Here is a 23,521-nt window from a genome sequence, read left to right as displayed (position 1 = left end):
AAACAATGAAAAATTTAAAACCCATTCCCTCACTCTCATTAGCCACATTCCGAGTGTCCAGTACCCACAGGTGACCATGGCTACCATACTGTACAACACAGATCCAGGACATGTACATGATCCTAGAAATTTATATATGTTAAATTATATTCCTCAGCTTCATAATGCTTGCATGTGTTTGGTAATTCTTTTAAAATAAAATAAAAAGGACGACAATGCGGTGACTGCTCAGGGGATGGGGTAGGAGGAGGTGGTGGAGGGTTTAGGGGGCATAAATAGTGATGAATGAAAATTTGACTTGGGGTGGTGAACACACAATACAGTGTACAGATGATGTGTTGTTGCATGTGTTGTTGCACCTGAAACATATATAATTTTGTTAACCAGAGTCACCACAATACCTTCAATTAAAAGGGGTGAAAAAGCTTTATATTTAGTTCAGGAAGATATTGTAATACAGTGATTCTCACCAATAACCAGTTCCTTCAGATCTTCCAATTTTCTCTTATGTGTGTCAATGTAAACTTCTTTTCATCTGTGTAACTCACATGGTTCATTTGGGAGAAGGTCTCCTTGGCCACCCCCCTGGGAAGTAGCAGCCCCTCCTCTTGTCAGTCCCGATGGGTCGTCACAGTACCTATGACCTGACCACCTTGTGTATGTCTTATTTCCCCACTAGAATGTAAACTCCAGGGGCAGAGATCAGATTGGGGTTTATTCTCTGCTGACTCATGAATGTTTGCAACCACATCCGGAATGTGATAGGGACTCCGTACAAGTTTTTGAAAGATTAACTTTAATAAATTAGTGCAAGGTTGTTTTCTCAGTGAAATATTTATAACTCACCACGTTACTGAAGCCAACTACATTCAGGGCTTGTTTCAAAACAGCAAACCTCTCCCTGTTCAGGGAATGCTCTGCTGTTGATACATCATCTCGTAGGGTCTGGTTCAAATACCTGTTAAGATAAAGAGCACATAGCATTATAGCTTGGCTCCTGGTCAAGCTGCCGTGGTTACAAGTCACTTCGGCCATAGCTGGCCTCCAGAATAATGGAAGCCACCTGGGCACGGCGCACCCCTGTGTTTATAAGGCTCGGATACATAATAGCACATGATGTTTCAGGAAGGAAACAAAAACGGTTCTTGTTGTACCAGAACATATTTACACTGTTTTACTTGGTTCTCACCTTAGCTTCACCCTTCCTTCTGAAAAGAGAAGGTCACGGTGTTTTATGTATTTCACACAGAAATTTAGTGGGTCCTATCATACGCGGTGTAGTTAGTATGTTTATTAAAGGGTGTTAATTTAAAGTAATTTGTTATTTCTTCTTGGTATCTGTTAATTAGGAAGTGGTTGGTTAAGTCATTGATTTATGCCTTTCATTCAACAAACGCATAAGAATCACCTGCCAAATATACAATGCTAGTCAGCTGAGGATATAAGATAAAGAGCTCATGCCTGGAACCTCAACAGCCAAATCAAAAATATGTATCCGGGGCATGGACAAGAAGAGGTAGCTACAACACCATATGGAAGTAGAACAATAGACATGAATGGGAGGGGTCAGTAAGTGGCCCAGGAGGGGACCAAACTTAGAAGAACATGATGAGGAATGGTTGTAGGAGAGAAAGAAGCTTTGGTTTCAAGAACTGACACTTCAATAAGAATCTGCCAAACAAATTTTTAAGGACGTTCATTAAAAATTAGCAACACATACAAAGGAACGCAGGATTGAGTGTGCCTGATGTATATGGGAAACTTGGGAAGATCAGCAAAATCGGAGTCTATGGTGACAGAAGCAGAGATGGATGAGGTCGGACACGTAGCCAGAGTTTTGTGTGCCTTGCAGAAGAGTTTCACCTATGTCTTGGAGGTAATAGGTAGTGCTAATGGTCATGAAACAAAGAAATGACATGAGCAGATTGTTGTTTCAGATAGAACATTCTGGTATCCCAGTGAAAGATTACCTGGAAAGAGATAAGGCAACTAAGAGTGCTAGGTGGTCTCTCACTAGATCAGTGGTGAAGAAAAGAAGAAGATATAGAGAGGCATCAAGGAGGCTGAATTTTCAGGATGAAGGGGCAGATTGGATACAGGGGGAAGAGAAAGGAGATGTGTCAATGATGCCTTTCAAGTTTCTATCTGGGGAAAAGAATGGACTGTGGACTCATTCAACCAAAGAGTGTTCTCAAGAGGAAGAGGAAGTTTCTTGACAGAGAAAGTCTTATATTTTATGTTAGTCCTGTTGACTTTGAACGTCTTATTAAAGTTCAAGTGAAGTTCAAAGAAACAACTGGCCTTAGGGACCTGAAACTCAGAAAAGATTAGAGAATAAAATCTGGAAATCATCAACATGCAAAAAACCATGGAGGGAATGAACTGGAGATGCTAAAATTTTAGGGGTGAAGAAAGACTTGAGTGTTCAGGACGGGAGTAGGGAAATTAAATGTAATCAGTCATCAAAATAAAGGGAGTACATATTTTGAAGATTGACTGATATTGACAGAAAATAAACCATAGTCAAAGGAAACAGTTGGGGAGGACACGGACTGCAGACTGTGGTATGGAAGTGGGCTCTGTGCGAACTTCTTTTTCTCAATGGTGGCTGGGAAGGATAGAGATAAAACAGTCCAGTCTCTGGGGTGTGGAGTGGGAGAGACCAGAATAATTATATGCTGAGATAGAAACACATAAAGACGGGATAAAAAACTAAGAGAAAGGGAGTTGTTGGGGGAGGTGTAGTGAAGAGAAGGAAGTTGCTGAGAAAGGGAGAGGGGTTTGAAGCAGGACTACAGTGGACGGTGAGTTTCCCACTGAGAAAGGTGAGGAAACGGGTCCAAAGGTGGTGGCATCTCAGGGGAATAGAGAAACCACTGTTTTGTGGCTTCAGTTTTTCTAATGAAGGTCTTAATGGTAAGAAATTATAACCACTCTCAATTCTCCTTATTCTCATTAACAGTTTTTACTTCAGTTAAATTCTGGGTAAAAGAGGCAATGTGAAATTAATCTTGGTAGTTGTAGACATGGCTGTTAATTATGTAATAGTCCAGGAGAAATTCAATCAAAATAGAGAATTTTAGAGGGCAGTTTGCCTGGTGGCAGGAATGATGCTTTGAAATTGCTCGTTCTCCTCTGTAGCCAGAACATTTGTTGGCATGAACATTATAAAAAATATAGGACTCAGTCTCTTCTACAAAACTTTTAAATTTCTCCCACTCTTCAACGGTATCTGGGATAATTTCACTAGAAATATCATTTTTAGTTACCAGCAAAGCTATCTTAAAATGAGAAGGTTAGTATAAAACATTAAAAGTTTATGTTTTGGAAATTAAAAGTACTCATTTCCCTTTGACATCATTTAATAGCAAAATCACATACAAGGACAGAAAAATACTTGAAGAATATGCCTATTAAAATATTACAACTAAGAATCTGAAAACTCAGAGTTGAGTCCCTTTTGCCCCTTTCTGAAGACATTTAAACCTTTTATTATTTATAAAATGGAGAAAATAGATAAAAAATAAAATTTAAAAATTCTTCATTTTTAGTTCATGATGCTTTTATGAGGATGAAATAAGATATGCTTTCTGTACTCAGCATGCAATATACAAACAGAATATGAGTATTTCTTGGAAAGAAAATATTTTGCATATGTGGGGAGCTCTTAGTCAAAGTGCTCTGTGCAATGAAGCTCTTAATCACAGGAATAACTAAGCTGAATGAAGTGGGAGACATTTTGAGAAATTTTAACAAATGCTTTCAACAATGGAAAATGTTTTCATCTATAAAATATGCTTTTTCTGTTTTCTTAGATAAAAGTAATAGATATAAGGAAAAGATCGTAGTTCTCACTTCTTGACTAATTTTTCCTGATATGAATCACTTGAAAGTTGACAATCACATGTGCAGTATTTATCCTGGCATTTCCAGGCATTTTTAACACTTAAAAAATAGGAATGGTTGTGGTTGTGGGTTACAGACTAACTATAACTCCTTGATGTTTTCCCACTAATCTCAACACAGTGGTTGAAAACAACCCTAAATAAATCTGTGCAAGTTTTTTATCTGAGTTTCCAACTTTATCACCTGTTAACTAATGGTCCCACAAGTCCCAGTATTCAAACCTTAATACTCAGTATTCAATATATTTTCAATTAACTTTTTATGACTCAAAATCATACACTTATAGCTCAATCTGCTTTTTTAATTTCCTCATTTTAACTCATAACTTGGCACAGTAATGTTTGGCAACATACAAATATCTCAATGTCCAGAGTCAGGAACATCAGAGACTGTATCATTGGTTGAATCAAGAATCATTGTCATTTTTTTTTTCTAACATTGACAGATCAAGAAAATGCTCTAGATCAGTGGTTCTCAACCTTTCTAATGCCGCGACCCTTTAATACAGTTCCTCATGTTGTGGTGACCCCCAACCATAAAATTATTCTCGTTGCTACTTCATAACTGTAATTTTGCTACTGTTAATGAATCGTAATGTAAATATCTGTGTTTTCCGATAATGTAAATATCTGTGTTTTCCGATGGTCTTAGGCTCTACAGCAGCGGTTCTCAACCTGTGGGTCACGACTCACAGGTTGAGAACAGCTAGCAGGGTCACCTAAGACCATCAGAAAACACAGATATTTACATTACGATTTATTAACAGTAGCAAAATGACAGTTATGAAGTAGCAACAAAAATAACTTTATGGTTGGGGGTCACCACAACATGAGGAACTATATTAAAGGGTCACAGCATTAGAAAGGTTGAGAACCACTGCTCTAGATGTTGTTTCTACCTTGGAGTACAAGACTGTGACATGTGGGCTGTATAATATTAAAAGTTATAGATGGATGTATACTGTTTGATTAATCCCATTCAAAGGGAAAAGCAATGGGAACTAAAGCCATGTGTCAAATCATTGACTGGATGTTTTAAAAGCACTTCTTCAGTTAATCTCCACATTGATCATGACAAGAGTTTGTATTGTGCCCATTTGAGGTCTAAGGAAATCAAAACTTGTTTAACGTAACCAGTCCAGTAATTAGCCAACCAACATTCTGTCCTAACTCCTCATTTCTTCTCAAGCTCAATTATATGTTTCCTACAGGGGAGATGGGAGGGAAAGAGAGATTGTACAGCCTCACTAGGCATCTTCCTAATTTATATATTTGCTTGAAAATGTGGGAGGACAAAAACTAAGCAGTGAAATTATTATGAAATATAGATATACTAGAGGCCCACTGCACGAAGATTCGTGCAATAGGCCTTCCTTCCCCTGGCTGCTGGCATCGATTTTCCTCTAGCACCCGGGACCCAGGCCATCACTGCAGCCGCAGCAGAGAAGCCAAGCCTCAAGGCTTCTTTGCACCAACCACAGTGGAGAAGCCAAGCCTCTTTAGTCTTCAGTCTTCAGTCATCTTCAGTCTTCAGTCATCTTCAGTCTTCACTTGGGCCGGAGCCTTCAGTCTTTGCACTGTGCCTGCATATGCAAATTAACCCACCATCTTTGTTGGGTTAATTTGCATACTCACTCCTGATTGGCTGGTGGTCGTCGTGGAGGTACGGTCTATTTGAATATTTCTCTTTTATTAGTGTAGATTTTAATTGAATGAAAAATCTCATGAAGTTTGAAGATTTCACAAGATATTTCACTATTAATGTACTATTTTCTGACCCAACTCTCTACTTGCTTTACTAGTATGAATCAGGATAGCTCACAGCTCAGAGGAAGCCTGGGACATGCTGCAGAGCCCAGATTCCTCTCTAGCTGGGCCTCTCTGTCCCTGGGGAGGCCCCCAGGAGGATGTCCAGACATGAGCCGAGCATCTTTGACATAAGAATGGAATTCAGTGATAGCTGGTTCAGTCCTGCTCCAATGACTGCCTGCCTTATTTATTAGTTCTAGAAAAGTTTTTTGTAGTTTCTTTGGGGTTTCATACTCTCTTTGTTTACCACATTTGATAGTGGTTTGGGTTTTGTTTTGTTGTTTTTTTTAGCAAGTTTATAAATCTCATTTTTATAGATCAGCATGAAAAAAAAGCACACCTGCATCAAATATACAAATGTCTTTGTTTTCACTTATAGAAAACAAAATAGCAAACCAGTGCAAAATTCTGTTTGGGCTTTGGATAAGGAAACATTTTCATTGCAAGTTAAATGTATTTAAAATAAGTCAGTAACCACCAATGTTGACTATGTGCTATTTCTAATCAACTATTCCATTGTTCCAATTTGTTGACTGTCATGGCAAGTAACATTCCAGTGATATATCTTCCAAAGTAAGTCAAATTTATAGACAAAATCATGTGTGTACTGTATGTGTGTGATTGTATTGTGTACGTGTGAATGTGTGAGTGTGTGCTGATACTTATGCTTTGTGGTAAAGAAAAGAAGATCCTGAACTACATTTTTTAGGCTCTTTGAGAACATATGGATAAACTTAAGTCGTGCACTAAATCACAGGAGAATTTTCCTTTGTTAACAAGAGTCCACAATGAAAACTCCTTGAGAATGTACTGCATAAAGGGACAAATTAAAACCACTACCCCCTCGCCTACGGTGCCCCTCCTACATGAAGACTTGGAATTCAAGGTAGCATGATCTGAATATCAAATACAAACAATGGCCATTTGCAAAAACTCTACCTTGGCATTTCAAGGCCTGAGACGCCCCCTTGTGCCCCTGCCTGCTGTCCCACAGTGTTGCATTCACACTGCAAACTGGCAACCAGCAGATGAGTAAGTCCTGGAGATGTAGCACATAGCATAGTGATTTCAGTCAACAATGCTGGACTATTAATTTCAAAGTTGTTAGGTGACTAGATTACAACCATTCTCACCACAACAAAGAAATAATAATTAGGTGACAATTATTGCAGTATATAAATGTATCAAACCAATATGCTGTACACCTTAAACTTGCACAATGTTATACATCAACTATAAATAAAGAAGAAATGAAGGAAGAAAGAAAGGAAGGGAGAAATAGAGAAAAAAAAAAGAAAAGAAAAGAAAAGAAAAGAAAAGAAAAGAAGAGAAGAGAAAAGAAAATAAAGATGGAAGGAGGGAGGGAGGGAGGAAATAACCAACTAAAAGAACAAACAAAAAAACAGCTGCCCTGCCCACATTCACCAGGCACCACCACTCAGAGGCAGGAAAGCACTGCTTGTGCGCCTGCATGTGCCCAAGGCACCCGGGGAATAAATACTCACATGTAAAGAAAAGATATACGATGTCCTAAAAAGCACGTGTGTGACCCGTTTACCAAGTCAGAGGCTCACAGACTATAAACAGGATGTTTTGCTCAGTGTTTATCAGAAGCATAAATACAAAAGAACAAGGGCTTCTCTCCTGTGGGCAAAGCTGCCTTGACTTGGGGACATTTAATATGTAAACAGAAACCAGGTGAGGCAAAAATCAAACAGTTGGCAACAATAAAGAGAACACTGTTTGCGGTTTACTAATGAAGATGGTAAATTGCTGCCTCTTGCCCTCCCATCCCCACCTTACTCCTCAAAAGGAAATTCTGTTCTTTATTGTCTTGAAACTATCTGGAAAGTATTAACAAAACTTTAAATCCTCCCTGCTCTCAACAAAACATGATTAAGATTGTTATTAACATAGTTTCAGATGCACAAATCTCCACCAATGAGAATGTTAATATGTTAGCTGCAAACTGTTTTGTTTGGAAAGAGGAAACCCTGCCAGTGGTCTTCAGGAAAAGCACAGAATCGTTTAATAAATTCAGGAAAAGAACAGAATCCATTTAATAAATTACGCATTCGGAGAGACTCTGGGTCTGGTGACATTCCCAGAATAGTTTGTCCATATTTTTCTAATCAGTCAGTGTATTTCGTCAAAACATCTGGTGGAACAAATTAAACTCTTACCATCTTTCAAATAGTGAGTGGTTGTGGTTAACTAACTTCTTTCCTGACCGTGTGTAATTCGGGGAGCGAGGGGTGGAGACACAGGAACCGAGTGGCTGTGTCCTGCACCGAGGGCCTCGGACAAGGGTGGAGGGGCCCACAGCCCTGTCTGCATCCAGTCCTCAAGCCTGCGTCGGGCTTGGGCCCCTGCTCCACAGGAAGAAGCGCCTTTTCCTTCTCACAGAGAACTGACGGTGCAAAGGGGAAAAGGCTTTGCTCAGGATGTGATGTGTGGCTTGGTCTGTCTTTCATGAGCCTGTTTCTAACAAGCCAAGGCCGAGGGCTGCATCGGTGAGGGGTGGTGGAGGAGGAGCTTTCTGTAACTCACCCCAAGTCAGTCCCAGGCTCGCTCCTGCTCTGTGCATGGGGATGGGCAGCATATATGCACATATAAATACCGGGATGGGTCAGCCAAGCTTGAACAGGTGCTAACATCCCCCCTCAGGGGAAATGGTTATGAAAAAGCATAGTGTAACGTGTTGTGAAAGGTCACGTCTGTAACACTATCATGAAGGATAAACATAACCCTGTGTCTTAAGTACTGACTGAGGTAGGCAGGGGCATGGAAGCTGCTGTAGTATGTAAATATTACAGAATAGGCCACTGAAACATAGGAGCATTTACTGAGTTAATCCTGATAGATGCGCTGTTTCCTGAGTTCTTCTGGGACCCCCCAATGAACTTGCATCAAATGATTACGTACTGCCGGGCTGGTATGGCTCAGGGGTTGAGCTTCGACCTATGAACCAGGAGATCACAGTTAAGATTCCCAGTCAGAGCACATGCCCATGTTGCAGGCTCAGTCCCCAGAAGCGGGTATGCAGGAGGCAGCCAATCAATGATTTTCTCTGGTCATTGATGTTTCTATCTCTCTCCCTCTCCCTTCTTCTCTGAAATCAATAAACATATATTTTTTAAAACTGATTATGTACTGCTATCTCTGTGAAAAATACTGTGTTGACTGCAACCCACAAATACGTCAAGCAAGTTCTTTCAATTTGGTAGGCACAAAAGGGAATTGTAATATCCTCTCAAATGATTTAATGCTAGTATCTACCCTGTTTCTCTCTCCTTTCAGTTTCACTATTAGGATACTCATAATGTCCAAACTTATTTCTCCTCCAATACCCTGTGGAAATTTGCCTAAGGGGGTTGATTCTACATTCACTGGGAATTTAAGAGGTGTGCCTTACTCTCAATATTCCAACACCTCCAGCATCTAGAGATAAGCTTAGCTCACCTTATGCCCTGGGGCTGCACCAGTCTCCAGTTCCCTCCTTTCAAATCCTCCAAACACTGTAGGAGCCTATGTCTCCAGGTACCCAGTCCTGCTTACCTCCGATCCATTTTCCATATTGCAGTCAAAGTCTCTTTTCAGAATGTAAATTTAGTGAGCTCACTTCCCCAGTCAAAGCCTTGCTCCTTTTGTGAACTCCACAGCACAGTTTGCCAGGGCCCACATCATCACATCCTGGGCTTCCATAATTTCTTCAGCTTCTGGTCTTGACTAAGCCACTCCTCTCCTGTCCTCTGAGCTCTTGCCACACGGAACTTCCTTCCATCCCTCAGAGAGGCCCCATTCTCATCCACCTCTGGGCCCTCACTCCTTATTCCCTCCACTGCCAACAGGATCCCCATGCAAGACCCATTGAGCATTCTGGTAAATCCCATTGTTCTTCACAACCACGTCCTCTGGGAAGTCTTAGGCTGAATGCTCTTCCTATAAGCTCTCCCAAACTCTGCAGTCCCTCTACTACAGCACTTTACCAGACCCTATTAACATCGCCTGGACATGGATGCCCACCAGAAAGGCAAGACCAGCCTTTAAATCCCACCCATATGGAGCGTACCAAGTAGTTGTCAATATAGACTGAAGACAATGAGTGTACACAATGAGCCCTCTGTCAGATTAATCTTCCCAAATTTGCTTGCCATCACGTCAGCTCCCTCCTCTACTCATAAACATTCCACCTAAGTAATAAAACCTCCTACATGTTTTCCAGGACTCCCCATAACACAGATCCACCTCATCAAACCATTGGGATTTAGTGGTATTTTCCATATTGCATCCTCCTCACCACTGTAGCTGCCACCATAGGACTTAATATTAATCTGCTCTTTGCCACCACCTCCCCACAGGTTTCTTTTCCTGCTCATCCAGACCCATGCACCAAGGCCACACCAAGCACACATCCAAAACAAAACCTTGTAGCCCTAGCCGGTTTGGCTCAGTGGATAAGCACTGGCCCTTGGACTGAAAGGTCCTGGGTTCACTTCTGGTCAAGGGCATGTACCTCACTTGTAGGCTCGATCCCTGGCCCTGGTTTGGGCTTTTGTAGGAGGCAACCAATTGATGCCTCTCTCTCACATCCATGTGTCTCTTTCTCTCTCTCTCTCTCTCCCCCTCTCTCCCCTTCCCTTGAATTTTCTCTAAAAAATCAATGGAAAAATATCCTTGGGTGAGGATTAAGAATAAAAACAAAACAAAACAACAACAAAAAAACACCTTTTAGCCGTACTCTTTGAGAATGTGAATTTTATGTATCAACTTGGCTGGGCCACAGGGTGCCTAGATACTTCTCTAACATTATTCAGAATATGTCTGTGAGAAGGTTTCTGGATGAATAGGTGAAATGAGTAAAGCAGATTGTCCTCCCTAATTTGATGGGCCTCATCCAGTTGAAAAACTGAAGAGAACAAAAAGTCTGACCTTCCTTCTTGTAAGAGGGAACTCCTCCTGTCTGACTGCATTGAGCCAGGACATCATCTTCTGCCTTCAGACTCAAACTGAAGCATCAGCTCTTCCTGGATGTGGTGATGCTGGCTCTTGGACTGTAACTTACACCATTGGCTCCCCTGAGTGTCCAGCTTGCTGACTGCAGCTCTTGGGACTTCTCAGCCTCCACAATTATGTAATAAATAAATCTCATATGTAATATATATCACATGTACATATATACATACACATATGCACATGTGTATATATAAAAAATTCATAATCTTCTATTAGTTCTTTTTCTCTAAGGAATCCTAAAGAATACACTTCCCTTTCTCCACTTCACTTATTCACACATTTAAATATTTAACAGTTTTTATTTAACATATAAAAATTAAATGTCACTAATTTGATTCTTTGTGGATACAGATCATGTCTTAAAGTTCTCGGTTGATTCTTATAACATCTAAGTTAGTGTTGGATGTATGGTAGGTTTCAGGTACATCTGAAAGTTTCCATATCTATCTCGAAGTTTCCATATACACCTGGTCAGTTCTGTTTAGACCTGGTAGATTCCCACTATACCTAAGAGGAGCCATATGAAGGTAGTTGATAAATAAATCTTGAATGCAAGCTCTACTCTTTTCCTTTGGTAAAAGGTTGGCTAAATAAGTGAAAAACAGTGCCATAAAAGCCAATCATTCTTTTTTCAAAATAAAATCAAAAGAAAAAAAAACACAAATAATATAGTGAGAATTTATTTGGAAAATCATCTAGTGAAGAAATTTTAAAATAAGAAACAAACATGGAAGTAGATGACCAGAGGTGATGAATCTGCTTCATTCCTTTCTGAAGCAACAGAAAGGAAGCAAGACAAAAGAAAAGGAAGGGGAGTGAGAATATAATAAAATAGTTTTGAACATAAGTATAAATATTTCACTCTATTAGTTTGATGGCCTTTCTTAGTAAGATAAGTAGACAAACAGCAAACTTAACATGTACCAAAAAAAAAAAAAATGCATGTCCACACACATGCATGAAGATAAATACGCCACATACAAAAGTTCAAGCCCTGGCATACTAATAGCTCTCCCAAATTATGCTAAAATACCTTTGACATGTTATTTAAAAAAATAGCACCTCCATTTTAACAAATTTGCATTTTTATATGGAACTTAAAACGAGTAAAATAAAATATTGTATCTATAATTTAAAAATAAATAAATAAATAAAATTCAGGAAAATACTGTGAACCATCCTATCTAATAAAAGAGTAATATGCAAGTTAACCGTCACTCCGCAACAAAAATGGCGGCCCCCATAGCCACAAGATGGCGGCGCCCAGTCCCCTCAGCCCCGCTGCTGGAGTGTCCGGGCCTGTCAGCCCCGCCGGGGTTCGCAGGGACCAAGCAGCGAGGCTGGATCCGCCCCCAGACATGGCAGACAAAGCCCAGACAGCAGGGCTTGGGGGCTTCCTTAGTGCAGAGGCAGCGGGGAACACCCAGGCCCGACAGACAGAGCCCGGACAGCAGGGCATGGGGGCTTTCTTAGCGCTGCGGCAGTGGGGAAGACCCAGGACCAGCAGACAGAGCCCAGACAGCAGGACTTGGGGGCTTCGTTTGCAGGGTGATGGCAGGGAAGCCCCAGGCCCGGCAGACAGAGCCTGGACAGCAGGGCTTGGGGGCTTCCTTAGCAAGGTGGCGGAGGGAACACCCCCAGGTTCCACAGACAGAGCCCGGACAACAGGGCATGGGGGCTTCCTTAGCAAGGTGGCGGTGGGAACACCCCCAGGCCCCGCAGACAGAGCCCGGACAACAGGGCATGGGGGCTTCCTTAGTGTGTCGGTGCTGGCAAAGCCCCCAGGACTGGCAGACAGAGCACACTGCAGGGCATTGGGGCTTCCTTTGCATGGCGCATGGCGGCAGCAGGCAGAGAGCGGACAGCAGGGCATGGGGGCTTCATCTCCATGGCTGCAGAGAAACCCCCAGGCCCCGCAGAGAGCAGAGAAGCACGGGGAGTGGGCCTAAGCCATCAGTAGGACATCCCCTGAGAGCTCCTGGATTGTAGATGATGCAGGTTGGGCTGAGGGACCCCCGTGCATGAATTTCGTGCACCGGACCTCTAGTTTATTTATATAAAAGGCTAATATGGAAAAATGTCTCCTCAGGAGATTGACTGGGAGACCGGGAGTTTGACCACTCACTATGATGTGCGCTGACCACCAGGGGGCGGCACAGAACGAAGGAAGGCCCTGGCTGGCAGCCGGAAGGCCTCGATCGGCCCTGATTGCCGGCCAGGCCTAGGGACCCTACCTGGGCATGAATTTCGTGCACCAGACCTCTAGTAATTGTACTTTAAAATGTAGATTGTACTTTAAAGTAATGTTGCCCATACCAAGCATGCAACTAGATAATGTCAGAAATGGGATATTAGACTGTATATTTCAGGATAGCTTCACAAATTAAATTAAATACCCTAATTTTTATTTTTGTTAAACATCAATTCTTATTTAAAAGCTGAATAAAAGTGATTATATTAGAAAAACATATTCCTTTGCTCATAATTAACCTAAGAAAGGCAGGAAAATAGGGATGGAAAATGTGGGTTTTACACCAGACCTACTCTTCCATTGTACCTCTTTTTGCTTCTATTTTCGAACATTTTCTAGAAAAGTATGTCTCGGGACCTACCACTGTGATTTTAAGTATGTTACATATTTTCAACAACATTGTATATCACATAAAAACGTAATTCACTTACAATATTAGAACATATATAATTTTTTGAAACAGAGCCAAGATAATGTAAAAGAAAAATGATTGGAAAGAAGTCATTAGCACTCAGAGTAAGCTCTTTATTTATTCTCAGGCTAGTTATAAACTTCTTTTAACTACTCCACTATTTCTACCCGCATGCTAAACACTATTCAATATTTCTACCTTTTAATAACAAAACCCTATTCATAAAATCATAAATGGAGCTTAAATGATAAGTTAATACTCTAAGTAAGTGGTCCCTGACCATGTAGTATTGTGTGTTTAGGTTAAAATCCTTATACATGAAAGAGAATTCTCAGAAAAGACCCAAGCCAGTTGCTTAAATATCATTATATCTTTACATTTAGAAATTAACTGAAAGTCAAAAATTCTGAAAAGATTATTATTAAAGGTCAGCTGATGTGATTTAGTTCTAGAAGTGATATTTTCACTTTGAGACATTAATATGAGATACCCAAGTAATTTACACAAGAATACAAAAAAACAATCAGTTACATAGAAAGGTACTGAATCCATAATAAATGTTTAAGATTAGTTTTCCCAAAGATGTACTCTGGAACCTGCAAGAACAGTAGGCATGACTATCCCGAGCTTAATATGTTTGTCAACTCAAAGGAATAATTAACATTCTGTTTTAACTTTTTCCTCCATATTTTTTATTTTTATTGTTGAAAGTATTACAGATGTCTCTTTTTCCCCATTGACCCCCTCCATCCCACTCCTCCCTCCCCAGGACTTCATCCTCACTATTGTTTGTCTATGGGTTATGCATATGTGTGTAGAAGTTCTTTGGTTAATTTCTTTCCACCCTTGTCTGTCTCTGCCTCCCGCCCCTTCTCTTTGAAATAGGTCAGTCTGTTGCATGTTTCACTGTCTCTGGATCTGTTTTGTTCATCATTTTATTTTGTTCATTAGATTTCACATATGAGTGAGACCATGTGATACTTATCATACACTAAAGGAATGAAAAGATATCCTGATCTAGCAGAAATTGGGTGGACCTTTTATTATTACTACTACTATTAGCCCAATATTATTCTTTATAGAAGTAACTTTACAGTTTTCTAAACCAATTCCACTTATTATAGATGTTAATAAAAATATAAGGAGGTATATAATGAAACTCAGATGCATCTTCATTGTCAAATTTATCTTCAATTTTCCAACGTACAAAACTGTGTATTTCTTTAGAAATAAATATAAATAAAATTTTTGTACTGTGGATTTTTCAGACATTACACAAATCCTTCTAGTAGCTTTTTTTTTAAGCCAATCTGTTGTTTCTAATAATTTCAGTATTTAATTCATCAAACACTTCAGAGTTAATTTTGATTCTCAACTTTCATTAAATAAAAGCATCTAAAATGAGGAAGAATTGATTTGTTAGGGAATCTAAAACTTAATGTTAAAAAAGAAATAATTAATTTACATAATTAGTTAATTAAATGAACTAATGAAGTTAAAAACCACAATCATTAAAAAAAGAGAGTCCTCATGCCCTATTTCCTTTTTCCTTTCTGGATAAAAAGATAATTTTCTTAGGAAAGTTTTATTTAAGGATAAAGTGGGCTGGCCTCTTTCTTTTCTCCTTCTCCTTTTTAAATTCCCTCTTGCAGAATGATGTGTCTGTCACCAGCACTACTGAAAGCAGGAACTCTCTATGTGGTAATAGGCTAGAAAGAAGAAATCCAGAGGAGGTGGAGTGAGAAGAAGAAAAACACCTCGTATTAAATTCCATCATGTGTTGAGCTTTGTTTTTACTACTCTGGATTAGAACCTTAATCAGCTAACGCCAACTATTCTAAATGTCCTCACTGCCCACTAATCTCTGTTTTCAGATAGGAAATTTTTTCCTCCTGAAATTGAAAGTCATGGCATCAATCACACATTTTAGGCAAAGAAAAAAACAAAATCCATTTTAAAATATCAGAGAATGTAGGACACTTAAAATGTTGATGATATTACATTCAAACAACTGTACTACATCTCTATAATGATCTAGAGCAGGAAATTGCTGTAGGGTTTAATGATATGGTACTAAGTTATTTTGCATTTCAGCAACCACTATATATTTTGATATGATCCTAGTAAATAATAGTCTTGTAGTTAAAGCAGAAATTTAAAGACAACATTCTATCAACCATGATTTAATTTGTCTAGCGTAGGATGCTAAAATCACAGTGTTTATGCTCATAAAAATATTTTCATACTTTTCTGCCAGAACATTCATTTTCTTTTCATTGGATGGACATTCTTATCACAGGAAATAAGACAGTTTCTTTCATTAGTCAATTTATTCATTCTATCTCTAAATGTTTAATTTAATACCAATCACTAGGTCATAGGTCTGAATAAAGCAGGGTTTCTACTCCCATTACTCACTTACTAAGAGGTAAGATTTTTAAATGAAAATTTAGATCACAAAAATTGCTCGAACACAGCTAACCGTGCTGCAGTAGATCTATGCTGCTTTGATGAAGCAAAGGAGCTTCATAAAGACCGACTTGAACAGATTGTATACTGGGGAGAGTTCCATGTTTTTGTTACTATAAATTGCTAATTTAAGATAATAAAGTTTCAGTCCAGTAAACAAAACTACTGAGTTTCTATATGTGCCAAGAATTGTGATTATTGGGGATTCAAAGACAAATGAGACACAGTATTTGTCCAGAGACAGTGGAGAAGACAGAAGTGTCAAGACAAAGTGATAGCCATATAGTTCCAAAAAATGTACACACACACTTTGAATAATTATAAAGGCAGTTTTTATTAAAATACATTTCACTTTCAAAATTGAGCTATCAATTGTTACAATTTATATACATTTTGGGGATACCATACATATATACACTGAGTGGCCAGATTATTATGATCTCTGAACACATAATAATCTGACCACTCAGTATATATCCTATATAATAAAAGGCTAATATGCAAATTGCCCCCTGGACCAGGAGTTCAGCCAGCAGGCAGGCCGGCCAAGCGCCCATATCCCCTTCCCCTGGCCAGACTGGCCAGATCCCAGCCATGCATGAATTCATGCACCGGGCCTCTAAAATACATATACATATACATATACATATACATATACATATACATATACATATACATATACATATACATATACGTGTGTGTGTATATATATATGTGTGTATATATATATATATATATACACACACACACACACACACACACATACACACACACATACACACACACACATACACACACTAGGTGGCCAGATTATTATGTATATATGTATATTATACATATACATATATATGTGTATGTGTGTGTGTGTGTGTGTGTACACATATATACACACACACACACATACACACACTAGGTGGCCAGATTATTATGCATTCAGAGATCATAATAATATGGCCATTCTGTGTATATTATATTACATATTATGTATAAAGCTAATATATATCAATGATTATTTAATTACTAAATCCAAGAAGGTAAACAAATATTTAAAAAGGTAAATATTTTGTTTGTTTTTTAAATACTGAAATGCTGGTGCATCTTCCAATCAACAAATTGGCTTGATCTGTTTAATTTGAACTTTCATTGCTGTAGTGAGCTTTTCATGTCAATACCAAAAAGAGAAAGCATTTCTTTCAATTAAATCAATGTACTTTGCAAACATTCTTTACAAAGGGGCAAATAGACATACAAGTCCATTTTCTGATTCCTTCATGCAATTTTGTATCTCACTCTTTTCATATTGTTTTTCTCAGGATCCTTCCCCCCCATCAAGCTTTCTGAAGAGGGAGGGGGCAGACAGCAGGGAAGCAAGTGAAGGGTAGAATTTCCCTGTCAGTCCATCCCCAGGACCCTCCTCCTGCATTGACTCCCAGTGGTCTCTTCTTTCTGGCTTCTTCCACTTAAAATGAGTTTACTCCTTTAGATTTCACCAGAACCATTCATCAGGCACCAACAGTGGGCCTTGCCCAGAGCCTGTTCTTCCTGTGAATCTACGCACACTCAGCGCTTCTAGCCCACGGCTCCTACTGAGGATTCAGGGCAGTTCTCCATCACAGAAATACAACAGGGAGTTCAACAGAACATACCAAAGAATGAAAAATAAGTGGAAGTGGTCTACTGTGTAACAGAGGCTCAGGTAGCAGTTTTATTTTCTTCTGAAGGGATTCACTGGGATCTACTCATGGTGATATCAGAATCTTGTTACTTTAATTCCTCACTTGGAAGTATCCTCTGATGTTTTGAGTGTTTAGGGTTTCTTTCTATTATTAATTTATTTTGCAAAGGTTATCAGCGGGCAGGAGTTTTATGGTGAGGGTTTACAGGTACAACATGTGGATTATTTTACCAAGCTAATGCGTTTGATGTAAGAGACAATTGAGAAATAAAATCTGTCATCGTTGCAGGATGTTCTGTTTACCATGAAATATTTAAACAGGTGAGATATTGCAGCATGCCTGGGACAAACTGTTCTGTACGTGGATATCACACAGACGTTATATTATACATGACCCAGTAGGACATCAACAAGAACATGGCATCATTCTGAGCAATGCCACCCAGTGCCTTCTGTTGATACTGTTTTGTGGACTTTATTTCAGAAAAATAAAAAGTTAGATTAATCAATCTAAAAGCTAAAGCTCTGAATTAGCTATCTCTAACAATAATCCCCAAATAAACACATAAGTGTTTAGAATTTGTCAAAATATCTAGCTGTAATCAAATTTAGTAACATCCATTTCCTGGGTAGATGTAAAGAGGCTTTAAAATCACACACGTGCACACACATCAGTATGATGATCTATTTTACATATATCTTAAAGTAACCTAAAATCACTACTTACTCTGCATTTATAGTGAAGAAAAACAAAATCCCTTCATTTCTCCAAACAGGAAGTACATCATTAGCAGAGAACACCTTGCTTGGCACACTTCTGAGACCGTGTGGATAAGAAACACTGAAAACATGCTTTCAAAGGGAGAGCCAACATCTCACCGAGAAAGGGAACTGCATCCTGACTCGCAGGGTTTACGGGAACTTTGACTTATTCTGTTAAGCAAGGGGCTACGGTCCACATGGGGAAGGAGAACATGTGTTGGCCCTGGAAAACATGTACAGCCAGATGATCAAAGACTACCGCCTCAGTGGGAGGGACACCAGAGCATGTCTCCCTCACAGATACAGACAAGCAACAGGACGCTTTTCCAGACAGATTCTGGTTGGGCAAATGTCTGCCGTAAACAAATCATAAGCATAGCCAGTCCTCTCTTAGTTTTAGGGGCTTAAACATAAAATATACACTGCACATGTCTTTAGGCTACACAAATTAGCATAATAATAGTCCCAGGCTCCCAAAACTCCCGGAGCATTTGACCAGAGCCAAAGGACACCTTCTCTAAAAAGCTAACCCTCCACTGTGGCCACAAGGATTCTCACAGACACCAAGTCACTCACTGAATGATAGACACTGGGAGAAAGAATCCTCTCGGTCAGCAGACATAATAAACAGCAACAGTAGACACTCGAGAACTTTGGATAATATTGGTTACAAACTGGTTATAGATGGTGTAACAAAGGTGTTTAAAACAACTAAAAGAACTGGATATATAAGAAAATAAAAGGAATATTTAAGAAAAAGCAGATTTGAAAAAGAACAAAGATGAACACTTAGAAACTTTAAAAGTCATTGCAATTAAATTTTAATGTATATGTTAAACATCACATTAATCACTGCTCAGAAATGGATTGGTAGACAACAATTAGCAGAAGACATTACCCAGAACAAATCAGAGAGAGATACAGGGATGAAAAATATAAAAGAGAAGTTAGGGGAGGAAAATAGAATGAGAGAGAACAGCATGCATCTAAAAAACGTTTCAGAAAAAGAGAAGAGGGAAAAGAAAGAAGAGGGAACATTCACCAAGATAATGGCCAATAATTTTTCAAATTGGGTAAAATAAATGCATCTGATGATTTGCAAATGCAAGTCTCCAACTGAATAAATAAAATTCATATCTAAAATCATTGTGATAAAACTAGAAATCTATACACACGAGAGCACACCCATATAACAATACTTATTTGTTCATCCATTTGATGTGTCAATGCTGGTGACAGGACCTAAGTTGATTCAGTCATGGCCTCGAGTCTTAAGATACTTGCATTTGGGAGAAAAATAGCAATGCAATAAAAAGATATAACTCATGAGGAATTCCACAGTAGAGATATGCACAGAATCTACTGGAGTTCAGAAGATGGAGGGGGGATTACCTCTGACTACAAAGGAAAGAGGAAGGAGTCATGGAAAGCCTCAAAGGACAGAGGTACTCAAGATGAATTTTCAGAATAAAAATGTTTCCTAGGTAGAGAGGAGAATCCATGCAAAAGAGTGTGAAGGCATGCATTCATTCATTCATTCATTCCCTGGAGATGTTTGAGCACGTTCATGAGGTGCGCTGTTCCAGGAGGGCAGAAGATTTGGTGGGAATTGGTAGGAAATTAGCTTGGAAAGAAGAGTCAGAGAGATGGATAAATAATTTTTTAGGCAGACTAGAATGCCTCAGAGCAGTTTTTCCACCATGAAAACTCTGAATTTGAATCTTAAGGAATTCCAACATATAAAACAGATAAAACAGCCACTCATATAGAAGAGGTCATATGTATGTAATTATGTGTATGTGTTTTCACGGTTGGAGCCTAATGAGTCAAAAACCCTTGCTCTCGGAGCTGCATCTTATTTGTGAATGTTTTTATTGGGTCATCCTCATTTACAGATATTTCATCTTTTAGCAGCATCGTTAAAAGAACTACTTCCATTTTCTTTCTATGTAAGTGGTTACGGCTGGTATATATGTGTTCTTTTTACGTGTACTTATGTTTGTTTTGAACCCAAAAGTTCACTAAAATACACTATTAGAGAGAATACTTTGCATTAATTTATTGGATTTTCTATGTGGACAATCATATTATCTATAAAGGATGGTAACTTTGTCTTACCCTTCTTTTACTAATTTGCTTGTACTAATTTGAATTGCTTTTTATATTCTTCTCTTATCGTAATGATTCCAACTTTAGAATCAACGCTAAAAAGAGCCTGGAACTATTTCACAACTAAATATGATGTCTTCTGAAAGACTCCTTTTACTTCTAATTTAAAAAAAGATTTGGAAGTTGGCTGTTTTGTGTTTTGGCACTTTTAAAATGATCGATTGATTTTTCTCTTTTTACTTATTGATGTGATGTGTACTAATATTTAAATTTCCTAATATTGATCATCTTTTAATGGACTGCTAGATTCAATTTGCTAATATTTTATTTATGCCTCTATATCTACAAGTCAGATAATTGCCTATTCTTTATTTTATTACTATATCTTTTGATGTGTTGCTAGCACAGACATACTGAAATTCTAATTAAAAATTTTTTTGAATATCAGAAATGTTTCAAGTTTTAAAAGAGGAACATAGAGACAGCCAATGCATCATTTTCCAGAAATATGAAAATAGCAATATTGTGATACATTTACTTTAGACCTTTATTGTTTACAAATAAATTTCACAGATAAAATTAACATTTCCATCTATACATTCTTTTCTTTTCTTATCAGATTAAATTAGTATGATCAAATTTGTATATATCAGTTTAGTTTATATTTAAATGAAATTAAGTTACATTTAAGTACCTATAAAGTACATAATGTTGTGTGTACTTAAAATTATATAAATAGTAGTTAGATTGCATGCATAATACAGAAAAAGTGTTTTGTTAACTCAACTTTAGCTTTTAAAATCTATTCTTAACAGATACACTTTAGGTTCACTTATTTAAATTGTTTTAAAATACCACCACTCCAGTCTGAGTAACGTATTCATTTCCTTAAATATAGTCATTTATTGTCTTTTCCACTTACTTGTATGTTTAAAGAATATGTCAGTGAAAGCCATGTACATATTTATTTATGCACATTGGGGATTTTTCTAAGTCAGAGTTTCTCGACCTCAGGACCGTGACTATTTGGAGTCAGATAATTCTTTGCTGTGAGGCCATCCTATGGAATGTGGGGTATTGGGCAGCACCCTCTGCCCCTGCTCACTAGATGTCAGTAACACCCCCTTTCCTGAGTTGTGAGGACCACAAATGTGTACAGATATTACAAAGAGCCCCCTGTGGAGTAATAATGACCTATGATGATAGGTTATGCATATGTCCACCTTTTAAAATATTTTTTATTATTTACTGATTTTAGAGAGGAAGGGGAAAAGAGAGAGAGAGACAGAGAAAGAGAGAGAGAGAGAGAAGAGAGAGAGAGAGAGAGAGAGAGAGAGAATGAGATTTGTTGTTCTACTTATTTATGCATTCATTAGTTGCTTCCTCTTGTGCCCTGACCGGAGGTTGAACCTGCAATCTTGGCATATCAGGATGATGCTCTAACCAACTGAGCTTCCTGACCAGGGCCACATGTCTACCTTTACTAAATATTACCAAATTGTTCTTCAAATTGTTTGTACTAATTTGAATGCTCAGCAGTGTGTAGGTGCCCAGCTCTTCTTATTTTCTGATTTTTGTTATTGTTGCAAATGTCATTGCGAAATGGTATCTGATTATTTTTTTTCAATTTGCATTTCCTTGATTACTTGTGAGAACATGCTTCTTTTCATATATTTTTTTGGAACTCTGGGGTTTTTCTTCTGTATATGGCTGCCTTCTTAACAAAAGGAACAAAGGATTTTCTTCATGCTTTAATTTTTGCAATGGCTTAAACAATTCTCTGTTGTTTGAAGGTTTCAAAGTATATTCTTTGGAATTTCCTGGGCATGGCTCATTTTGTGGGTGGAAACAGCCTGGGTTCCCTCTAGACATTCATCTAATTTGATCTCTTATTTCTTTTAGAGTCAATTTCAGATTTGCACAAAAGATTTTTATTTATGTAGCAACACTACCTATTAGGTTATACTCTTTGTCCATATTGCCAATGATAACTATTTAGTTTTTTAGTGATTTTTGTGTGTTTGTCTTTGATTCTTTATTAAGTTTTTAATTTTATTGCATTGTGAAAAGAATATATGCTGTGCAATTTCTGATTTTTGCAATGTATAAGACTTTACTCTCTGGCTAAAATATAAGGCTCAATTTTTAAGTAAGTATATCATAAGCATCAAAAAATATGGTATTGATATAAAAAACTGTCATTTGATAATATACTTTGTTCACTATTTTACTTTAGGCAATTTAGGTTAAAAAATAAGTACATCTTTGGTCCACTTCTTTTCTATGAATTTTTATTTTACATTACTTCTGTTCGTGTATTCCCTCACATAAATTTTAAATCTACACAATTTGTCCACATCCACTCCTTTTGCCTAACAAACTTCTCCATTCTTCCTTTCAATTATTCATGTTTAGTTGTTTATATACATCATGTCATTCTTATATGTTAACATCCACTCAACTTACCCAAATGCAAAAATTTCCATATTTCTAGGTAAGTGACACACTGCTGATCAGATATAAAACACTTGGGACTACATATGTTAATAACATATTATGATCGATAAGAATATTTTATATGTAATAATATGTTTTATATCACATCTATATAGAAAATTATATGTAGCATACCTGATATATTTATGTCGTGATATATGTACATTATTAATAATTATTTATATTAATGCATTTATTGACATAATATATGATGAAATGTCTGGCACTTGCATAGGCCTTTCTACCCTTCATCCTCAGAGCCTTCCTCACCTCCGGCTGGCCCCACGCTCTCTTCACTTCTTTCCTGAAGGCCTCAGGAATTTATCGCAGTTTCCTCTCTTTTTCAAGCTTCTCCCATCTCTCTAACCTTCACATTCCTCCCCTCTTAGGATGGGGAGAGAGGAAACCCTGGAAGGCAAGCACACGGATGCCTCTTTAAAAGAGGTGTTGCTGACAACTGAACTGAGAAATATAGACTGGGGATTGGAGCAGGGACTTCAAAATGAGAGATTCGGGAAGACAGAAAGTTCTAGAACTCTCACAGAGACGTTTCCATCAGAGCCCTGCCTAAGCAGTCCCTGGTAACTTTACTGAAAATGTGTCTGGCAACACGGAGG

The 23,521-nt window shown here is 38.2% G+C and overlaps 1 protein-coding gene across 1 annotated transcript in view; it reads right to left on the bottom strand.

The window, feature by feature from the left end:
• MYO16 (myosin XVI) overlaps positions 1–23,521 on the bottom strand; it is a 421,185-nt gene that overhangs the window by 239,271 nt on the left and 158,393 nt on the right. The window contains exon 16 of the mRNA XM_008143943.3: positions 847–958. Within this exon, the coding sequence (XP_008142165.3) occupies positions 847–958 (112 nt within the window). The remainder of the gene's footprint in view (positions 1–846; positions 959–23,521) is intronic.

The sequence above is a fragment of the Eptesicus fuscus genome, chromosome 8, assembly GCF_027574615.1.
Source record: "Eptesicus fuscus isolate TK198812 chromosome 8, DD_ASM_mEF_20220401, whole genome shotgun sequence".
NCBI classification, from domain to species: Eukaryota; Metazoa; Chordata; class Mammalia; order Chiroptera; family Vespertilionidae; genus Eptesicus; species Eptesicus fuscus.
Note: the sequence above shows the minus strand (reverse complement) of the source record. Positions and strands in the feature narration are given on the sequence as shown.